The 20,516-nt window shown below is 43.3% G+C and overlaps 2 protein-coding genes and 1 non-coding gene across 10 annotated transcripts in view; 2 read left to right on the forward strand and 1 right to left on the reverse strand.

Moving 5' to 3' along the window:
* The window catches only part of SHLD1 (shieldin complex subunit 1), a 109,785-nt gene that overhangs the window by 13,447 nt on the left and 75,822 nt on the right, over positions 1-20,516 (forward strand). The gene's annotated exons all lie outside the window — the stretch shown is intronic.
* On the forward strand, positions 9,499-9,605 carry LOC112064863 (U6 spliceosomal RNA). The gene has a single exon (XR_002891717.1). It is a non-coding gene; the product is annotated as a U6 spliceosomal RNA (small nuclear RNA).
* LOC129392797 (RNA guanine-N7 methyltransferase-activating subunit-like protein) lies at positions 11,093-11,632 on the reverse strand. Its single transcript, XM_055090913.1, is given in 1 exon segment — positions 11,093-11,632. A coding segment is annotated over 1 exon segment (357 nt). The 5' UTR covers positions 11,523-11,632; the 3' UTR covers positions 11,093-11,165.

Genomic DNA, 20,516 nt, shown 5'->3' on the forward strand with positions numbered 1-20,516 from the left:
GCGTGTGTGTGTGTGTGTGTGTGTGTGTGTGTCTTTGTGTGTGTATACCACATCTTCTTTATCCATTCATCTGTTGATGGACACTTAGATTGCTTCCATATCTTAGTAATTGTAAGTAATGCTGCTATGAATATTGGGGTGCATGTATCTTTTTTAATTAGTGATTTTGTTTTTTTCAGATAGGTACCCAGGAGTGGAATTTCTGAGTCACGTGGTAGTTCTCCTTTTAGTTTTCTGAGAAAACTCCATACTGTTTTCCACAGTGGCTGCACCAATTTACATTCCCACCAACAGTGTATGAGAGTTCCCTTTTCTCCACATCCTCATGACAAGATCCATTAAATTCATGACCTCCTACCTCAAGTTGAGCCTCCTTGCTGCCCATCCATCACACACTATTTTTCTAGCATGTTCATCCTCCTGCCCTTTTGGATGACTTTGTAGTATGTTATTCTCTCTTTGCAAACCCCCATTACCTCCTTCAGCCTCTCTCTCAGCTGATAATCTTGGTTTCCTATTTAATCAAGAAAACAGAAGCACTCAAAAGAGAATGAGCACACACTCACACTTCACATCCATCAGCTTCCTTCCCTCCTGTTTCTGTGGGAGACCCATCCCTGCCTGTCCTTCTCTTCCTGTCTGCTTTCACCTACTCAAGGTCGTCACTTCTAGTAATCTCCTGCATTGTTGATCCCACCTATACTGGTCATTCTCATGATCATACAAACATGCTTTAATAGCTCCTATCTTAACAAAATGCCCACCCTAGACCCCAAATCCCCATCTAGTTACAGACTCATTCCTCTGTTCTCTTCTACAGAAAACCTTCAGAAGAGTCATCTACACCTGTTGTCCCCAGTTCGTCTCCTCCCAGTTCCTCCTAAAACCCTCCAACCTGGCTTCTATCTCCATCACTCCATGGAAATAGCTCTTGTCAAGGTCATGACCTCCACATTGTTAAATCCAGTGGTCACTTCTTGCGTTCTCCTTCTTGATCTGTCAGCAGCATTGACTTTTTTCCTTCTTGAATTCTTTCTTCAGTGGGCTTTCTGGGAAGCAGCATCTTATGGTTTTTTTCTTACTTTTCTGTCTTATTTGTTCTCAGTCTTCTTTGCCTGATTCCTTCCTCTCCAGCCCGTTAGTGTTGGAGAGCCCAGGGCTGAGTCCTCAGCTCTCCTCTCTGTCATCACACCCTTCCCTGAGTGATCTTATCCTGTCTCGGGGCCTTAAATGCTCTCAGTACCCCGTTCAGTCCCAGATTTCTCTCTCTAGTTTGGATCTCTGTCTTGACATTTATACTATCTATGTATTTCACATCATCACTTAGATTTCTATTAGACTTCCTAAATTTGACATATCCTAAACCAAATTCCTGATTCCTTTACCCTCTCATATATACATAGACACACCTGTTCTTTGAGGCTTTCTCATCTCAAAAAAGTGCTTCCATCCTTCTGTTCACTTAGGCAGAAACCTGGGAGTCATCCTCAACTTCTTTCTTTCTCTTTAATCTCATATCCAGTCTATCAGCAAATCCTGTCAGCTCTCCTTCTTCTCCACTGCCACCACCCTGGTCCCTGCCAGTAACATCTGTCTTCTGGATTATTGTTAATCTCATAACTAGATTTTCTCACATCTGTTCTTTATCCTCCTATAGTTTCTTCTTCTTTTTTTAAAAATTTTATTTATTTCTATTATTATCTTTAATGGAATATATAAAAGCAGAGAAACTTCACTCATAAATTGTGCTTTCACATATTCATATAGAAACTATATGGAAATACATATACACGGGCTTAGAAATATTTTACTTTTAATTCAGGAATTCCAGTTCTGTTAACCAAAACTAAAGAAATAATTCATAATAAAAATAAGCTTTGTGTATAGTGACATCTATAACTACAGTAAATTGTCACTAAATTAAACATTGAACAGGGACTTCCATGGTGGCGCAGTGGTTAAGAATCCACCTGCCAATGCAGGGAACACAGGTTCGATCCCTGGTCTGGGAAGATCTGACATGCCATAGAGCAACTAAGCCCGTGAGCCACAACTACTGAGCCTGCACTCTAGAGCCTGCAAGCCACAACTACTGAGCCCATGCACTGCAATTACTGAAGCCCGCACACTCTAGGGCCTGCGTGCTGCAACTACTGAAGCCCATGCACCTAGAGCCCATGCTCTGCAATAAAAGAAGCCACTGCAATGAGAAGACCGCGCACCACAATGAAGAGCAGCCCTCGCTTGCCGCAACTAGAGAAAGCCTGTGCACGGCAACAAAGACCCAATGCAGCCAAAATAAATAAATAAATAAACAAACAAATAATTAAATAATTGAGTAATAATGGTTAACTAGGTACACCCAGTCAACTAAATGTGAATATTCAAAACAATTGCATTTCTTCCTTTTTTAAAATTTATTTTTATTGGAGTATAGTTGCTTTACAATGTTGTGTTAGTTTCTGCTGTACAGCAAAGTGAATCAGCTATACATATACATATATCCCCTCTTTAGGTCACCACAGAGCATTGAGTAGAGTTACCTGTGCTACACACTCGGTTCTTATTACGTATCTATTTTATACATAGTAGTGTATATATGTCAATCCCAATCTCCCAATTCATTCCACTCCCCTCTTTCGTCCTTGGTAACCATACGTCCATTCTCTGTGTTTCTGTCTCTATTTCTGCTTTGCAAATAAGTTCATCTGTATAATTTTTCTAGATTCCACATATAAGCAATATTATACGATACTTGTTTTTCTCTTTCTGACTACCTTCACTCTATAACAGTCTCTAGGTCAATCCACGTTTCTGCAAATCGCACAATTTCATTCCTTTTTATGACTGAGTAATATTGCATTATATATATGTACCACATCTTCTTTATCCATTCTTCTATTGATGGACATTTAGGTTGCTTCCAAGTCCTGGCTGTTGTAAATAGTACTGCAATGAACATTGGGGTGCATGTGTATCTTTTTGAATTATAGTTTTCTCCAGATATATGCCCAGGAATGGGGTTGGTGGGTCATATGGTAGTTCTATTTTTAGTTTTTTGAGGAACCTCCATACTGTTTTCCATAGTGGCTGTACCAATTTACATTCTCACCAACAATGTAGGAGGATTCCCTTTTCTCCACATCCTCTCCAGCATTTATTGTTTGTAGTTTTTTTTTTTTTTTTGCGGTACGCAGGCCTCTCACTGTTGTAGCCTCTCTCGTTGCGGAGCGCAGGCTCAATGGCCATGGCTCGCGGGCCTAGCCGCTCCGTGGCATGTGAGATCTTCCTGGACCAGGGCACAAACCCGTGTCCCCTGCATCGGCAGGCAGACTCTCAACCACTGCGCCACCAGGGAAGCCCTGTTTGTAGATTTTTTGGTGGTGGCCCTTCTGACTGGTGTGAGGTGATACTTTACTGTAGTTTTGATTTCCATTTCTCTAATAATTAGTGAGTGATGTTAAGCATCTTTTCATGTGTTTGTTGGCCATCTGTATGTCCTCTTTGGAGAAATGTCTACTTAGGTCTTCTGCCCTTTTTTTTTTTTTTTTTCTCATGTGGTACGTGGGCCTCTCACTGTTGTGGCCTTTCCTGTTGCGGAGCATAGGCTCCGGACGCCCAGGCTCAGCGGCCATGGCTCACGGGCCCAGCCGCTCCGCGGCATGTGGGATCTTCCTGGACCGGGGCACAAACCCATGTCCTCTGCATCGGCAGGCGGATTCTCTACCATTGCGCCACCAGGGAAGCCCTTCTGCCCATTTTTTGATTGGGTAGTTTGGTTTTTTGATATTGAGCTGCATGAGCTGTTTGTATATTTTGCAGACTAATCCCTTGTCAGTTGCTTAGTTTGCAAATAATTTCTCCCATTCTGAGGGTTGTCTTTTCATCTTATTTGTGGTTTACTTTACTGTGCAAAAGCTTTTAAGTTTCATTAGATCCCATTTGTTTATTTTTGTTTTTATTTCCATTACTCTAGGAGGTGGATTGAAAAAGATCTTGCTGTGATTTATGTCAAAGAGTGTTCTTCCTATGTTTTCCTCTAAGAGTTTTATAGTGTCCGGTCTTACATTTAGGTCTCTAATCCATTTTTAGTTTATTTTTGTGTGTGGTATTAGGGAGGGTTCTAATTTCATTCTTTTATATGTAGCTGTCCAGTTTTCCCAGGACCACTTATTGAAGAGACTGTCTTTTCTCCACTGTATATCCTCGCCTCCTTTGTCATAAATTAGTTGACCATAGGTGTGTGGGTTTATCTCTGGGCTTTCTATCCTGTTCCGTTGACCTTTATTTCTGTTTTTGTGCCAGTACCATATTATCTTGATTACTGTTACTTTGTAGTATAGTCTGAAGTCAGGGAGTTTGATTCCTCCAGCTCCATTTTTTTCCCTCAAGATTGCTTTGGCTGTTCAGGGTCTTTTGTGTCACCATACAGATTTTAAGATTTTTTTTGTTTTAGTTCTGTAAAAAATGCCATTGTTAATTTGATAGGGATTGCATTGAATCTGTAGATTGCTTTGGAGAGTATAGTCATTTTCACAGTATTGATTCTTCCAATCCAAGAACATGGTATATCTCCATCTGTTTGTGTCATCTTTGATTGCTTTCATCAGTGTCTTACAGTTTTCTGAGTACAGGTCTTTGACCTCCATAGGTAGGTTTATTCCTAGGTATTTTATTCTTTTTGTTGCAATGGTGAATGGGATTGTTTCCTTAACTTCTCTTTCTGATCATTCATTGTTATTGTATAGGAATGCAAGAGATTTCTGTGCATTAATTTTGTATCCTGCAACTTTACCAAATTCACTGATTAGCTCTAGTAGTTTTCTGGTAGCATCTTTATGATTCTCTATGTATAGTATCATGTCATCTGCAAACGGTGACAGTTTAACTTCTTCTTTTCTAATTTGGATTCCTTTTATTTCGTTTTCTTCTCTGATTGCATGGCTAGGAATTCCAAAACTATGTTGAATTAAAGTAGCAAGAGTGGACATCCTTGTCTTGTTCCTGATCTTAGAGGAGATGCTTTCAGTTTTTCACTATTGAGAATGATGTTTGCTGTGGGTTTGTCATATATGGTCTTTATTATGTTGAGGTAGTTTCCCTCTATGCCCACTTTCTGGAGAGTTTTTAATCATAAATGGGTGTTGAATTTTGTCAAAAGCTTTTTCTGCATCTATTGAGATGATCATATGGTTTTTATCCTTCAGTTAATATGGCATATCACATTGATTGATTTGCATATATTGAAGAATCCTTGCATTCCTGGGGTAAACCCCACTTGATCATGGTGTATGATCCTTTTAATGTGTTGTTGGATTCTGTTTGCTAGTATTTTGTCGAGTATTTTTACATCTATGTTTATCAGTGATATTAGCCTCTAATTTTCTTTTTTTGTGACTTCTTTGTCTGGTTTTGATATCAGGGTAATAGTGGCCTCGTAGAATGAGCTTAGGAGAATTCCTCCCTCTGCAGTTTTTTGGAAGAGTTTGAGAAGGATAGGTGTTAGCTCTCCTCTAAATGTTTGATAGAATTCACCTGTGAAGCCATCTGGTCCTGGACTTTTGGTTGCTGGAAGGTTTTTTTTTTTAATATTTATTTTATTTTATTTATTTATTGGTTGCTTGGGTCTTAGTTGTGGCTTGCTGGCTCCTTAGTTGTGGCATGTGGGCTCCTTAGTTATGGCATGTGGGCTCCTTAGTTGCAGCATGCTGGATCTTTTTTAGTTGAGGCATGCAAACTCTTAATTGTGGCATGCATCTGGGACCTAGTTCCCTGACCAGGCATTGAACCCAGGCCCCCTTCATTGGGAGCACCGATTCTTAACCACTGCACCACCAGGGAAGTCCCGTTTGCAGGAAGATTTTTAATCATGGTTTCAATTTCATTACTTGTGATTGGTCTGTTCATATTTTCTATTTCTTCCTGGTTCAGTCTTGGAAGGTTGTACCTTTCTAAGAATTTGTCCATTTTTTCCAGGTTGTCCATTTTTTTTGGCATATACCTGCTTGCAGTAGTCTCTTATGATGCTTTGTATTTTTGTGGTGTCAGTTGTAACTTCTCCTTTTTCATTTATAATTTTTTTGATTTGAGTCCTCTCCCTTTTTTCTTGATGAGTCTGCCTAAAGGTTTATCAATTTTGTTTATCTTCTCAAAGAACCAGCTTTTAGTTTTATTGATCTTTACTATTGTTTTCTTTGTTTCTATTTTTGCTCTGATCTTTATGATTTCTTTCCTTCTACTGACTTTGGGTTTTCTTTGTTCTTCTTTCTCTAGTTGCTTTAGGTGTAGGGTTAGATTGTTTATTTGAGATTTTTCTTATTTCTTGAGGTGAGATTGAATTGCTATAAACTTCCCTCTTAGAACTCCCTTTGCTGCATCCCATAGGTTTTGGATCATCATGTTTTCATTATCATTTGTCTCTAGGTATTTTTTGATTTCCTCTTTGATTTCTTCAGTGACCTCTTGGTTATTTAGTAATGTATTGTTTAGCTTCCATGTGTTTATGGTTTTTACAGTTTGTTTTCCTGTAATAGATTTCTAGTCTCATAGTGTTGTGGTTGGAAAAGATACTTGATATGATTTCAGTTTTCTTAAATTTACGAAGGCTTGATTTGTGACCCAAGATGTGATCTACCCTGGAGAATGTTCCATGTGCACTTGAGAACAGAATGTATTCTGCTGCTTCCGGTTGGAATGTCCTATAAATATCAGTGAAGTCTATCTGGTCTAATGTGTCATTTAAGGCTTGTGTTTCCTTACTAATTTTCTGTCTGGATGATCTGTCCATTGGTATAAGTGGAATGTTAAAGTCCCCCACTATTATTGTGTTACTGTCGATTTTGCCTTTTATGGCTGTTAGTATTTGCCTTATGTATTGAGGTGCTTCTCTGTTGGGTGCATAAATATTTACAATTGTTATATCTTCTTCTTGGATTGATCCCTTGATCATTATGTAGTGTCCTTCCTTGTCTCTTGTAACATTCTTTATTTTAAAGTCTATTTTGTCTGATATGAGTATTGCTACTCCAGCTTTCTTTTGATTTCCATTCATTTGCATGGAATTTCTTTTTCCATCCCCTCACTTTCAGTCTGTATGTGTCCCTAGGTTTGAAGTGGGTCTCTTGTAGACAGCATATATATGGGCCTTGTTTTTTATCCATTCAGCCAGTTTGTGTCTTTTGCTTGGAGCCCTTAATCTATTTACATTTAAGGTAATTATTGATATGTATTTTCCTATTATCATTTTCTTAATTGTTTTGAGTTTGTTTTTGTAGGTCTTTTCCTTCTCTTGTGTTTCCTGCCTAGAGAAGTTCCTTTAGCTTTTGTTGTAAAGCTGGTTTGGTGGTGCTTTATTCTTTTGTCTTTTGCTTGTCTGTAAAGCTTTTGATTTCTGTCGAATCTGAATGAGATACTTGCTGGGTAGAGTAATATTGGTTGTAGGTTTTTCCCTTTCATCACTTTAAATATATCTTGCCACTCCCTTCTGGCCTGCAGCGTTTCTGCTGAAAGATCATCTGTTAACCTACGGAGGATTCCCTTGTATGTTATTTGTTGCTTTTCCCTTGCTGCTTTTAATATTTTTTCTTTGTATGTAATATTTTTTTGTGTATTTAATATGTGTCTCGGCATGTTTCTCCTTGGCTTTATCCTGTATGGGACTCTGTGCTACCTGGACTTGGGTGGCTATTTCCTTTCTCATGTTAGGGAAGTTTTTGACTATAATCTCTTTAAATATTTTCTCAGACCCTTTCTCTTTCTCTTCGTCTTCTGGGACCCCTATAATTCGAATGTTGGTGCATTTAATGTTGTCCCAGAGGTCTCTGAGACTGTCCTCATTTCTTTTCATTCTTTTTTCTTTATTTTGCTCCTCAGCAGTTATTTCCACCATTTTATCTTCCAGCTCACTTATTCTATCTTCTGTGTATTTTTCATTTCAGTTATTGTATTGTTTATCACTGTTTGTTCTTTGAAAGTTCTTCTAGGTCCTTGTTAAACATTTCTTGTATCTTCTCGATCTGTGCCTCCATTCTATTTCCAAGATCTTCTATCATCTTTATTATCATTACTCCGAATTCTTTTTTAGGTAGACTGTCTATTTCCTCTTCATTCATTTGGTCTTGTGGATTTTTACCTTGCTTCTTCATCTGTAACATATTTTTCTGTTGTCTCATTTTGTATAACTTACTGTGTTTATGGTCTCCTTTCCACAGGCTTCAGGGTCGTAGCTCCTCTTGCTTCTAATGTCTGCCCCCTGGTGAGTGAGCTCGGTCCAGGCACTTGTGTCAGCTTCCTGGTAGGAGGGACTGGTGCCGGCACTCTGTTGATTGGTACTGAGTCTTTTCCCTCTGATGGGCTGGGCTGTGTCAGGTTGTGTGTTTTGGTGTGTCTGTGAGCTTAGTACGAATTTTAGGCAGCCTGTCTGCTAATGGTTGGGGCTGTGTTCCTGTCTTGCTGGTTGTTTGGCGTGAGGCATCCAGCACTGGAACCTGCAGGCAGTTTGGTGAAGCCGGGTCTTCGTGTCAAGATGGAGACCTCCGGGAGAGCCCACACTGACTAATATTCTCTGGGTCTGGGAGTTGTCTGGTGGTCCCGTGTCTTGGACTTGGCACTCTTTTTTTTTTTTTTTTTTTCCCTTTTTTTTCGGTACGCGAGCCTCTCACTGTTGCGGCCTCTCCCCTCGCGGAGCACAGGCTCCGGACGCACAGGCTCAGCGGCCATGGCTCACGGGCCTATCCGCTCCCCGGCATGTGGGATCCTCCTGGACCGGGGCACGAACCCGTGTCCCCTGCATCGGCAGGCAGACTCTCAACCACTGCGCCACCAGGGAAGCCCCTGGACTTGGCACTCTTATCTCGGTACGCGAGCCTCTCACTGTTGCGGCCTCTCCCCTCGCGGAGCACAGGCTCCGGACGCACAGGCTCAGCGGCCATGGCTCACGGGCCTAGCCGCTCCCCGGCATGTGGGATCCTCCTGGACCGGGGCACGAACCCGTGTCCCCTGCATCGGCAGGCAGACTCTCAACCACTGCGCCACCAGGGAAGCCCCTGGACTTGGCACTCTTATCCCAACCCCTGGCTGGGGAACTGAGACCCCACAAGCTGTGCAGCCAAAAAAAAGAAGAAAAGAAAACAAGCAGACAAGCAAAACCCAAGACAAGTGATAAAAGCAAAACCAAACAGACAAACAGAAAAAAAGAAAATACAAACAAACAAAAAAACCCAAGAGAACAACCAAACAAAAGAACCCAAAAACAAAAACAAACAAACAAAAACTAACAAAAACAGCAAAACAAAACACAAACAGAAAGCAAACTAAAAAAGCAAAGATAACATAAAACAAACACACAAAGACGATTAAAAAAAAGAACAAAAAGAAAACAAGGAAAAAACCCACAAAACCACAATAAAATAAAAATAGAAAAGTAAAAAACATGTTTAAAAATTAAATAAAAACAGAAAACAACAACAGAACAAAATGAAACAAACAAACCAAAAAAGAGTGCTTGCTTCAGTAGCACATATACTAAAATTGGAATGATACAGAGAATATTAGCTCGGCCCCTGCGCAAGGATGACACGCAAATTCATGAAGCGTTCCATACTTTTTTACTGTACAGTAGAAATTAAGACAACATTGTAAAGCAACTATACCCCATAAAAATTAATTTAAAAATAGAAAAACAATAGTAATAATATTTTCCTGAGGCCTCCACTCTCAGTGTCCTTGACCCCACAGTGAGCCACAGCCAACCCCTGCCTCCCCAGGAGGCCCTCCAATACCTCTAGGTAGGTCTCTGGACTCGCTGTGGGCCCTGTGGGGGCAGCTCAGACTCTGACCTGGCCTATCTCCCACATGTACTTGCCCCCAGAGTCCACAGCTGCTAAAGCTAGACTGGTCTCAGTTGTGGGAGCACATGTCCATTCAGATATTCCTCAGATGCAGGGTTTACCAAGCAGATCACAGGGATTTAATCCACAGCTTGTGCAGCTGCACAGAGAGAATTCCGTTCCTCTTAGTAGCACAGCCACTGGGGCTCAGCTTTGGTTTTGGCCCCACCTCTGCATGTGGGCTACCGTTAGGTGTCTTTTCCCCACCCAGGCGAGAGGTGGCAAAAGCAGTGGTGATTGAGGCACCCAGGCTGACTGGGGAACTTACTCACTCAGGCTGTGGAGGGATAAGGCAGCCACAACTGGATCGTGTAAAGTGTCTGCGGTGACAGAGACTGGCAGGAAGTTGTAACAGACTGGGACATGCTCGCTGTGGTGGGAGTCCCTCCCAGTGCCCGTGGAGGCAGGGGCCAGCAGCTGGGAAGGGGGTTGCAGTGGCGGCTCCGCTTCTTGTGTGCCACTCAACAATGATACCTTGCTTCTATAGCAGCCCGGGTTTCTTCCAAAAACCTTCCCTGTTGTGGAGCTCCTTACTCCTGTCCCTTCAGGCTGTCTCTTCACAGCCAATCGCTGTCCTCCCCGGGTCCACTCTCCAAACCCCAGTTTCCAGCACCCAGCCCCCTCCACACCAGGAGACACGTGACTCAGGCTGGGGTGCACAGGGCTGTGGCACGGACCATGTGTGCAGTTCTTACTTTGTCCTGCCTTCCACAGACCAGTTGCTGTGTTCACCTCCAATCCCCCAAAGTTCCCTTTCTGCCCCAGCTGATTTTCCCCCCATGAATGGGCTTTCCTGAGTGCAGGAACCTCTCCCCACCTTCATTTCCCTGCCAGGGATGCTGTCCACTCTCTACAATCAGATGTAAAACTGACCAACAGAAAATACAACATAAACTTTTGTCATGTTAACAGAGTAAATGCCAAACCCCAGTTTCCAGCACCCAGCCCCCTCCACACCAGGAGACACGTGACTCAGGCTGGGGTGCACAGGGCTGTGGCACGGACCATGTGTGCAGTTCTTACTTTGTCCTGCCTTCCACAGACCAGTTGCTGTGTTCACCTCCAATCCCCCAAAGTTCCCTTTCTGCCCCAGCTGATTTTCCCCCCATGAATGGGCTTTCCTGAGTGCAGGAACCTCTCCCCACCTTCATTTCCGTTCCAAAAAATCAGTCCACTCTCTACAATCAGATGTAAACCTATGACCAACAGAAAACACAACATAAACTTTTGTCATGTTAACAGAGTAAATGGTTTTACTAAAAGCTGCTGACATTTCTATCAGTAGTAGCCATAGGGAGGCCTTTGGTTGTGACCATAGTGTCCATATTGATATGGGTAGTAAGGTTCTTGTCTGTGCTGCAGGTAATTGTTACCCCAGGATCATCCATGCCATTGATTGGATCGATTGTCACTTGGCCACCCCCCTCTGCTATCCCTGCCTCTAAACTGTCTGTTATCTTGTAACCGATTGCCTCTATTTCTTTGGTTCCCACCAGCTCTGCTATTCCATTTCTCAACAACTGGAGGGGACTCAGGAGGGCGTTTCAGGTATTCCTGGTACTCTTTGTCATCTTCTGTGAATCTACTGGCAAACATCTCTTCAAAATTTGGAACAGCTTCAGAAGTGTCAGTCATTCTGAAATTCCCAGGGAGTTGAGGCAGCTGTACTGTTTAATGTTTATATTGTTTAGATCTCTGGCCTAGAACACCATCACAGGACCTCCAGACCCCTTCAGCTCTCCAAGGTAACAGGGCCACACCTGTAGATGTATTCTTGATGTACTTGTGAGGAAGGGTGAATTCTGCAAACTCCTATTCTGCCATCTTGATTCCTCCCTCCTACAGTTTCTTCTTAACACAGAGAACAGAGGATCCTTTTAAAGTGTAAATCATATTATGTTAGTCTTTGGTGGCTTCTTATCTGACTCAGAGCCTAAGCCAAACTTAAGAGGACTTAACCTGGCCCCATGTCCTGGGCCTGGCCTCTCTGACCTCACCTTGTACCATCACCCACCCTTCCCACACCGGGCTGGGCTGCTGCCTAGCATGCTCACCCTTCAGAGAGGCCCAGCCTTGCCTCTCTCCTGCTGATGCTCCCTCATCATGTCCTTCCCTGGCTTTATTCTTTTCTGTTTTCTTTTCTGTGTATTTTTTTGTTAATTTATTTGTTTGTCTCCCCCAACTAGAACATAAATTCCAGGATAGGTAGTGTATGAAGAATGAATGAGTAAAAATAAAAACAACAACAACAAAACAAAAATTAAAAAGAAAGAATGGATGAGTAAATGCTGTTATTATTTCATTACGAGACAGGCCCACATTTATTTAGGGCTGAAGTTGAGCACAACGTAAAATGTCTCCATTCCCCTCCCCACTCCCCATGCACATACATAGCTTAAGGATACTTATGGATAACTTTGGAAGGTTCCAGTATAAGGGTTGGGAGTCATAGGCAGCACTGAATTAGGTGAAGCTGATGCTGAAAGTTCAGCCTCTCTGTACACCAGTGCCAAATCGAATCTTGGAGACAGAGTTTTGGGTGAAGTAGAAACGGATAGCTTTATTGCTTTGCTGAGCAAAGGGGGACACAGTGGGCTCCTGTCTTGAAAAACTATGTGTCCGCACCTGGGAGGATTTGATGAGGAGTTTATAGCAATAGTTCAAGGGTGGGGTTGCTGACAAGATGAGGGTGTGTGCAGGGTCTCAGGTTGTCTCCTAATCTTTTTTCTTTTTTTTTGCGGTATGCGGGCCTCTCACTGTTGTGGCCTCTCCTGTTGCAGAGCACAGGCTCCATGTGCTCCAGACACGCAGGCTCAGTGGCCATGGCTCACAGGCCCAGCCACTCCGTGGCATGTGGGATCTTCCCGGACCGGGGCACGAACCCATGTCCCCTGCATTGGCAGGCGGACTCTCAACCACTGTGCCACCAGGGAAGCCCTGTCTCCTAATCTTGATGAGCTTCTCTGGTCCCTTTAATCTTGCCTCAGGTGGTTTCTTGGCTACTTCTCCCTTGATTAGCAACAGTTCAAATCTGCCCTTTGGAACTCAGGGAAGGTTATGGAGGCTGGAGTCTTGTGTACAAGAAACGGGAGACAGAAAAGTCTCCATGCCCGGGAGCCCCACAGGTCCTCCTCAGTTTCAAAGCCTGAATTTAGCCCCATAGCATGGTCAGTGTTGGAGAAGGAGATTGTCAGATTTCCTCTGCCTCCCAAAAGAAAAGTCAAAATGTGTAACTGATGGAGACATGGCAGAACTGTCAGCCATTTAACATGTGCAAAGTGGGACTTCCCTGGTGGTCCAGTGGCTGACTCCGTGCTCCCAATGTAGGGGCCCCGGGTTTGATCTCTGGTCAGGGAACTAGATCCCACATGAAGCCACAGCTAAGAGTTCGCATGCCGTAACTAAAGATCCCGCATGCTGCAACTAAAGAAAAGATCCCCCATGCCACAGCAAAGATCCTGCACGCGGTGAGAAAAATCCTGCATGCCACAGCTAAGATGCAGTGCAGCCAAATAAATAAATAAATATTAAAAAATATATATCGTGTGTAAAGTAAGTTATAGACTCTTGTGCTGCAGCTTAAACTCTGTCGCTTCTGTCAAGGCAAACACACACACAGGTGAGTCACCCGCCTCTGTGCTCTTGGAGTCCCAGTTCTTAAGAGTACTGAGTCTTAACCTAAAAGAGAGGTTCAATTTCTGGAATCAGGGCAGGTAGGAGAGAGATTTGGGGATTTGCCTGTCTGCTGTCCTTGAAAAGCATCCTGTTTAGGTTTCCCACCCCCACACCTTCTCACACTCCCCTCCCCTCCCCACCCCCGAGCTTGACCTTTCCCAGTGGAACCATCCTTAGCTTCCATCTCCCGCCTTTTACCTGTGGCTGTGCCTGACCCTCTGCAGCACTCCCAGCACTCCCGTTGGGCTGCACACAGTCCCCCAAGGAAGGTTCTGTGCCTGGGCATTTCCTTCTGCGCAACAGGGTTCTGGGATGTCTTAGAATGGGTGAGCAATGATTGCTTCTGTTTGTGGAGGACTTGCTGCCCATCAGGTTCTGTGCTGCTGGGCTCCACGCTTAGTGTTTCACAAACCTTTGCCACTTTCCATTTTTACACAAACCTGAGAAATGGAAGTTAGCCCTATTTTATACATGAGGACATGAGGCTTAGAGAAGTTAGGAAACTTGCCCAGTGTCACTAATTAAATGGCAGAGCCGGGGTGAATCTAAAGGCAGCATTTTAAGTCATACTTTGAGACAAGTTTGCTTTTTTTCTAACCTGGAAAGTAACCAAGGGGCTGATACCCTTGGGACAAGGAGCTGCTGGAAATAAATGTAGGCAAGTTTGTTAGCTTGATAGAGCAAACAGCTCATTTTGGGAGGGGATAATTTTAGGGAGGAATATTAGGTTTTGATACTATTTTATTCAGACTTAAATATTTTCAAAAATTTTCTTTGGCTGTACACTCAGCCACTCTGCAGTACTTTGTAGGTTATGCCATTTATTACTGACAATACTCGTGACTTTTAAAAATGGACCAGATCACCCAGAGGTTCCTGCGAACTAAGTGGAAATGGTATCTTTGACCCATCATGGGAGCAAGGATTATGCTGGGGTCAAATGGGAGGCAGCCATCCATTTATTTAACAGCCCACATCTGAGAGTTTATGCTAAATGGAAATAACTGGGCTCAGGTTTATCCACCACAAAAGGACTTCATTCTGACTTCAGTAGGAGATGCTTACGTGGAAAGCTGTTTATTTTGTTGTAAACATTCCAGATCTGCCTTTGGTGAGAAGAATTTCTACAAAGTAAACTTAGGTTGTCACTGGTAATCTGGCCGTTACCAAGCCATGAACTTGAGATGGACAGCCTTAACCTCTGGGGGAGTCACTGCCCTGAGTGCCCAGCCGATGGGCTCTGCGCTGACCATCTTCCACCACGTGTTTCTCAGACTGTCCAGGAGCCTGAGGGTTCACTTTCTACTTGTAAATTGAGTCGCTTTCCTCCCCTCACTGCATGTTCTTCGGTGCCTCTGGTTACAGGCTCTCTCCCTCACCAGCCCTCTGGAGACTTTGGTCCATGTTTTAATCTAGTCCAATAACTCTGGATCCCTAGTTTGTCAGAGACCCAGCCTATCTGCACGTTGGTTTCTGCAGGTGTCCTGATGATGGCCATCCTGTCTCAGCTTCTCAACACATCCACTTCACAAGCCAACTTCATTCTTGGTTTGCTTTTTGCTGCTGTGTGCTGTTAGGAAATTGCTCTTCTAGGGGTTGGTGAACGGTCAAAAGTTTCCAGTTGCAGTCACCAGGCTCGCCCAGCATTGGGCGCATCCAACCTGGGACTCGCTGCACTTGGCTCCTTTTGTACGGATTCCCTGTGACACCATGCAGCTGCCTCTGTTGTGGGCCTGTCACTGACCCAGCTTCTGGAAGGAGGCCCGGCTCTCCCTCCTCCCTCTTCACCTCACACAAGACTCTTCCTCATTCTCCGGCCGTGACCTCCACCCCAACTGCTCTTGCCCACGTGCTGGGAGTGAAACAGATACTCCTCTGCCCTTATCTGCTGTACCCAGCTGCCACCTCACTGCCTGTGCCCCGGGGGAGGGGATTCGTGGCAAAGGACGTGAGGCTTGAGAGTGCTTTCCAAGAAGTGCGTGGGTTGATAAGAATCTGAGAGTATTAGTCAGAAAAACCTCAAAGCCTTGGTAGTTTCTGTCTGGGCACCAAAGACAGCTGAGGCCGGGCTCTGTCAAATAAACAGAGCTCATCTGTCCTGAAATGACCGATTAGCAACTTCCTATGAATTGCTGGGGAGCAAACAACAACTTGTCACCTTGGCCAAGCACAGGATTGTGAAAGCCCCACCCTTTGCGCTTCCTGGGGAGAACAGGCAGAAGAGCCACACACCAAAAAGGTCCTCCCGAAACACAGTTGTCTTCACGTCCTCTATTTAAATCCCCTTGAGATATCCTGGTCCACTTCACTTTCCTGCCAACTCCTCTTAAGGCTCCTGTGCCTCAATTTTCAGGACTGTGTAATCTGATGTCTGGGGTATTTGTTCAAAATATTTAACAACCAATTCAACAGTATTGCAATATTTTAACAACTGGCAAGGCTGTGCAGGTGCACACCAGCTGAATACAAGCCCCTGCTGGTGTCTAAGTACTCATTAACACAGGCCTGCCGTTCCAGTCAGGCCTGTTTCTATGCTGAGTCAGGCTCTGGTGCCTCAGCTGCATTGTTTTCCCTCATTGAAGTGTGCTCTCCTCTCCCTGGTTAGCTCCAGTCCACTCCAGAGACTGATGAATTCAACCTGTCAATTAGTCCCAAGTACATTTTTGTTGATGGACTTGAACTCCCTGCCTCTTAGATACACATTTCCTTTCTCTTTCATTACTGGGCTCGAAGAAAGCATATAGTAAACAGAATGAAAGTGCAGAGTGAAATGGCAAATAGTCTTGGAGAAACCTCTCAAACTCAAGGTCAAAAAGGCTTCCTGGAGGTGCAGTCCTGTGTGTACCGTTCTAGCTTGATAAACTCTGGGTAGCTCACGTGGCCTGTCTCATCAGAGCCCTCGCAAACCTTTATCCTGGAGAGCACCCAAGATGTATTCTAACGCAGGACACAGCGTTCCTCTGCAGTTGCTTTGACATTGCAGCGTGGAGGTGGGAAACCTCAGCACTTTCCTCCAACTTGAACTTCTAAGAGCAGTTGTTGGGGAAATTGGTTGAGTGTATACAGCAAGTTGAATATTAAACACAGTGTCTTTGATGATTAAAGGCCCTGCTGACAAGTGGTTATAAGTTTAAAGTAAATGGTGGTTTGATGCTCCTTATTCTTCTTTTGGAATCTGTCAACATCCCAATCTTCAAAGGCCATTTTATAACCTGTGTATTTAGGCATTTCATCTAAGGAATTTATTTTTTAAGAGTAGATAAGTATGTCATTTTCCTTTCTGCTATTCATGTGGTATCCATTTGTAATTCTTGAAAATTTTATTTCCATAAGAAATTATAAGCTCTTAAATTCAAAATCTCAAAATAGAATTTACATAATAATTGTAGAATTTTTGATGTGGTGTTGTCATTTCAAACAGGAGTCAGGGTATATTTCAGACATGGAAATAATGTTAAAGACATTTTCTTTATAGCTGCATTAAATAGTACCCAACCTAGTAGCTAATGACAGAGCCTCCTCTAAACTGGACCTAAGATACAGTCAGGAAGGGAAAGAAGGAGATTGATGAGCCAATTCTCTGAGAAATCATAGTACAAAATCTGAAACTTCCTATCACATACAAGTTGATGGGTTTTATTTGGGAAGTTTGAGTATTCTTCATGGCAATGCATCTCTTCATTTTGTTACCACTTCCTGGATTGAGTTATGCAGATTCAGCCAACTAGGCTTAATTTTTAGGTTCTAAACGGGTTTTGAACTCTTTTCTTGCCACTATTGGAAGGCAGCAATGTGTCCTAATTGTGTGGCCCGAGGAGTGAAGGGTAAACCCTAAGTGTACATGATTAAGGCCCACAGAGTTAGAGAACGGTACAACTTCTGGGCCAGTGTGCCCAAACTGTGCTCCAGGCAGCTCTTTGAGAGCTACAGGTCAGGACTGGGAGACAGTAGTGAGCCCTGGACTCTCCACTCTTGCTCATCCTCCAGATAATTATTCATTGGAAGAAAGGATGTCAGGGCCAAAAAAAAGGTTTGAAAACTACCAAGGTCTCCTAGTTGTCTCATTTTCTACAAGGGGAAGTTGAACCCCAGGATATTGAAGAAAGTCACCCAAAGTCACATAGTGACCTGGCAACTCCTATTTCCTTGGAGACCCTCTTTGCAGACTACTTCTAACTGTGACTTTTCTATCCCTTAAAAAAAAAAAAATATATATATATATATATACATACATATAGTTCTGTATTTTAGCCTGCTAAATTGTAGACAATGTTAAATAGTAGAGGTGATAACAGTTTGAGTAGAATTTTTTTAAAATAAATTTATTTATTCATTTATTTATTTTTGGCTGCATTGGGTCTTTGTTGCTGTGCGTGGGCTTCTCACCGTGGTGGCTTCTCTTGTTGTGGAGCACGGGCTCTAGGCATGCCGGCTTCAGTAGCTGTGGCTCACTGGCTTCAGTAGTTGTGGCTCATGGGTTCTAGAGTACAGGCTCAGTAGTTGTGGCACACGGGCTTGGTTGCTCTGTGGCATGTGGGATCTTCCCGGACCAGGGATCAAACCCTTGTCCCCTGCATTGGCAGGCGGATTCTTAACCACAGCGCCACCAGGGAAGCCCAAGTAGAATTATTTTTAAGGCTCAGGAATGCTATTTGTGATCTGTGCCATCTCTCATCATCCTTAGTTTTGAGCGTCAAGGACACTTGCTGTGGGAAAAGAGGCTTGTTTACTTCTGTGCACTCTGCCTGCAGTTACAGTTTTTAAAGACAGGTTGTGTTCCTGTCAAGAGCTGCACCAACAGGCATTTACTGTTCAGTCCAGGTGTACAGCGGTGGTGCTGTGGCCTGACCATATATCTCTCTTCAGGGGCTTCTCCAGGTGACCATTCATTCCTGACTCGTCACTCAGCTGTGTCTTCTTACAATATGAGGAAACAACTCGGTGGAAACAGTCAAACATACACCATCACTAGTCGCATTCACTGTCATATATTGGTAGGACAAAGAAGATCATATACAATTAAGGGGAGACGGAATTCCTTGGCAGTCCAGTGGTTAGGACTTGGTGCTTTCACTGACGGGGCCCTAGTTCGATCCCTGGTCAGGGAACTAAAATCCCGCAAGCCGCAAAGCACAGCCAAATAAAAAAAAAAAAAAAAATTAAGGGGAGACAGGAAGATCAGTAGTTTATCATTTATTGTACACTTGCATCCCAGGCACTGTGCTATGTGTTTTACATGCATTGTTCCTTCTGATTCTCACAACCACCCCAAGAAGTAAATAATGTTATGATCTCCATGTTACCCATGAGGAAATGGAGCCATAGAAATGTTAATATGTAACATATTAATATTTTACTCCGCAAACTGTGGAAAACTGAGACTCAAATCTGGGTTACATTAACTTCAAGGCAGAACTTTAAAGAAATGCAAACATCAAGGTATGAGTAAGTACTAAGTAATGAATATTGTCTTAAATATTTGCAGTTACCTCTTCTGGAAAGTCCTTGCGAGCCTCTTTCTGCTAACTCTGAATATCTTCACACCAGTCTCAGCACCGTCTCGGGCCACCAGGACTCTGGTTCATTGACCAACATTGTGTCCGCTGCCCACTGAGCTCCCCTTTCAGCCTCTCATCTTCCCATCACTGAAGAAGCTCTACCTACCTGTAGACCTATCGGAAAGAAGCCATTTCCTTTTCAGATAAATTTCTCACACCAGGCAGGTTCCAACTTCTTGTGTTAAAACTGAAGGAAGAAAATAAAGTCAGGGTTTTTTAACTTTGCTTGAATGGATAGAACTCTCGATAACTCTTTCTGTCCAGAAAAGAATTTCTCATCTGGACCCGGAACTCTTCTTATTCTTGGCTCTTTGCCCTTTGAAGCTGTAAATCATGCTCTTTGTTTGCTGAGTGGCTGCTGTTTCCCAACCCGCCAGCTCCCTGGAGTTTTTGATGGAGCTAGGTTTTGCTAACATGCTCAAAGTTACAAAAACCCATCTTACTGGCACATAACTTGCAAGGATAAGTGTTTTTTAATTCATTCCTGGGAGCCTGGTGCTTCCCTTTGTGGGTTCTTGTTTTGCTCTCTGCCTGGTCTAAGAACAGTGCCTGTTGCAGCCACTGTCCAGACCTGAGCCCTGGCCTGTAAGGAATAAGGGTACAGTGCCTGTCACATAGTAGGTGCTCAGCGGAGGCTAGTTGAATAAATGAACAACACACTTAAGTGAAATTTGACAAGATTTTAAAATAGATATCAAGTATCATGGTACCTTGTTCACCAGTTTATAACTTTACCATCAAATTTAAGCTGTGATTGAGTTTATGTGTACTATAGGACAAAAAAGATTCTAAGTTAAATAGCACATACGGGACTTCCCTGGTGGCGTAGTGGTTAAGAACCCCCCTGCCAATGCAGGGGACACGGGTTTGAGCCCTGGTCTGGGAAGATCCCACATGCCGCGGAGCAACTAAGCCCATGCACCACAACTGCTGAGCCTGTGCTCTAGAGCCCACGAGCCACAACAACTGAGCCCGTGAGCCACAACTACTGAAGCCCGCGCACCTAGAGTCCACGCTCCACAACAAGAGAAGCCACTGCAATGAGAAGCCCGCGCACCGCAACGAAGAGTAGCCCCACTCAATGCAACTAGAGAAAGCCTGCATGCAGCAACGAAGACCCAACACAACCAAATAAATAAAAATTAAAGAAAAAAGTCAAGAAAACAGCTGAGAAATGAATATATGTGAGGAGCTATAATGCTACTGAGAGTAGAGAATTACCACATTTCCCCATCATGAAGAAAGTATGTTGTTTCCTTCATTTTTTTTTCAGCAAAAAATCTCTCTAATTGTAGTACATGAGATTACAGTTTTAAGGATACCCCTAAAGACAGTCTTTTAAAGCTATTTCCCTAAGAAAACTATTTTTTTTTTTTTTTTTTTTGTGGTATGCGGG

This window comes from Physeter macrocephalus, chromosome 14 (assembly GCF_002837175.3).
Source record: "Physeter macrocephalus isolate SW-GA chromosome 14, ASM283717v5, whole genome shotgun sequence".
Taxonomy (NCBI): domain Eukaryota; kingdom Metazoa; phylum Chordata; class Mammalia; order Artiodactyla; family Physeteridae; genus Physeter; species Physeter macrocephalus.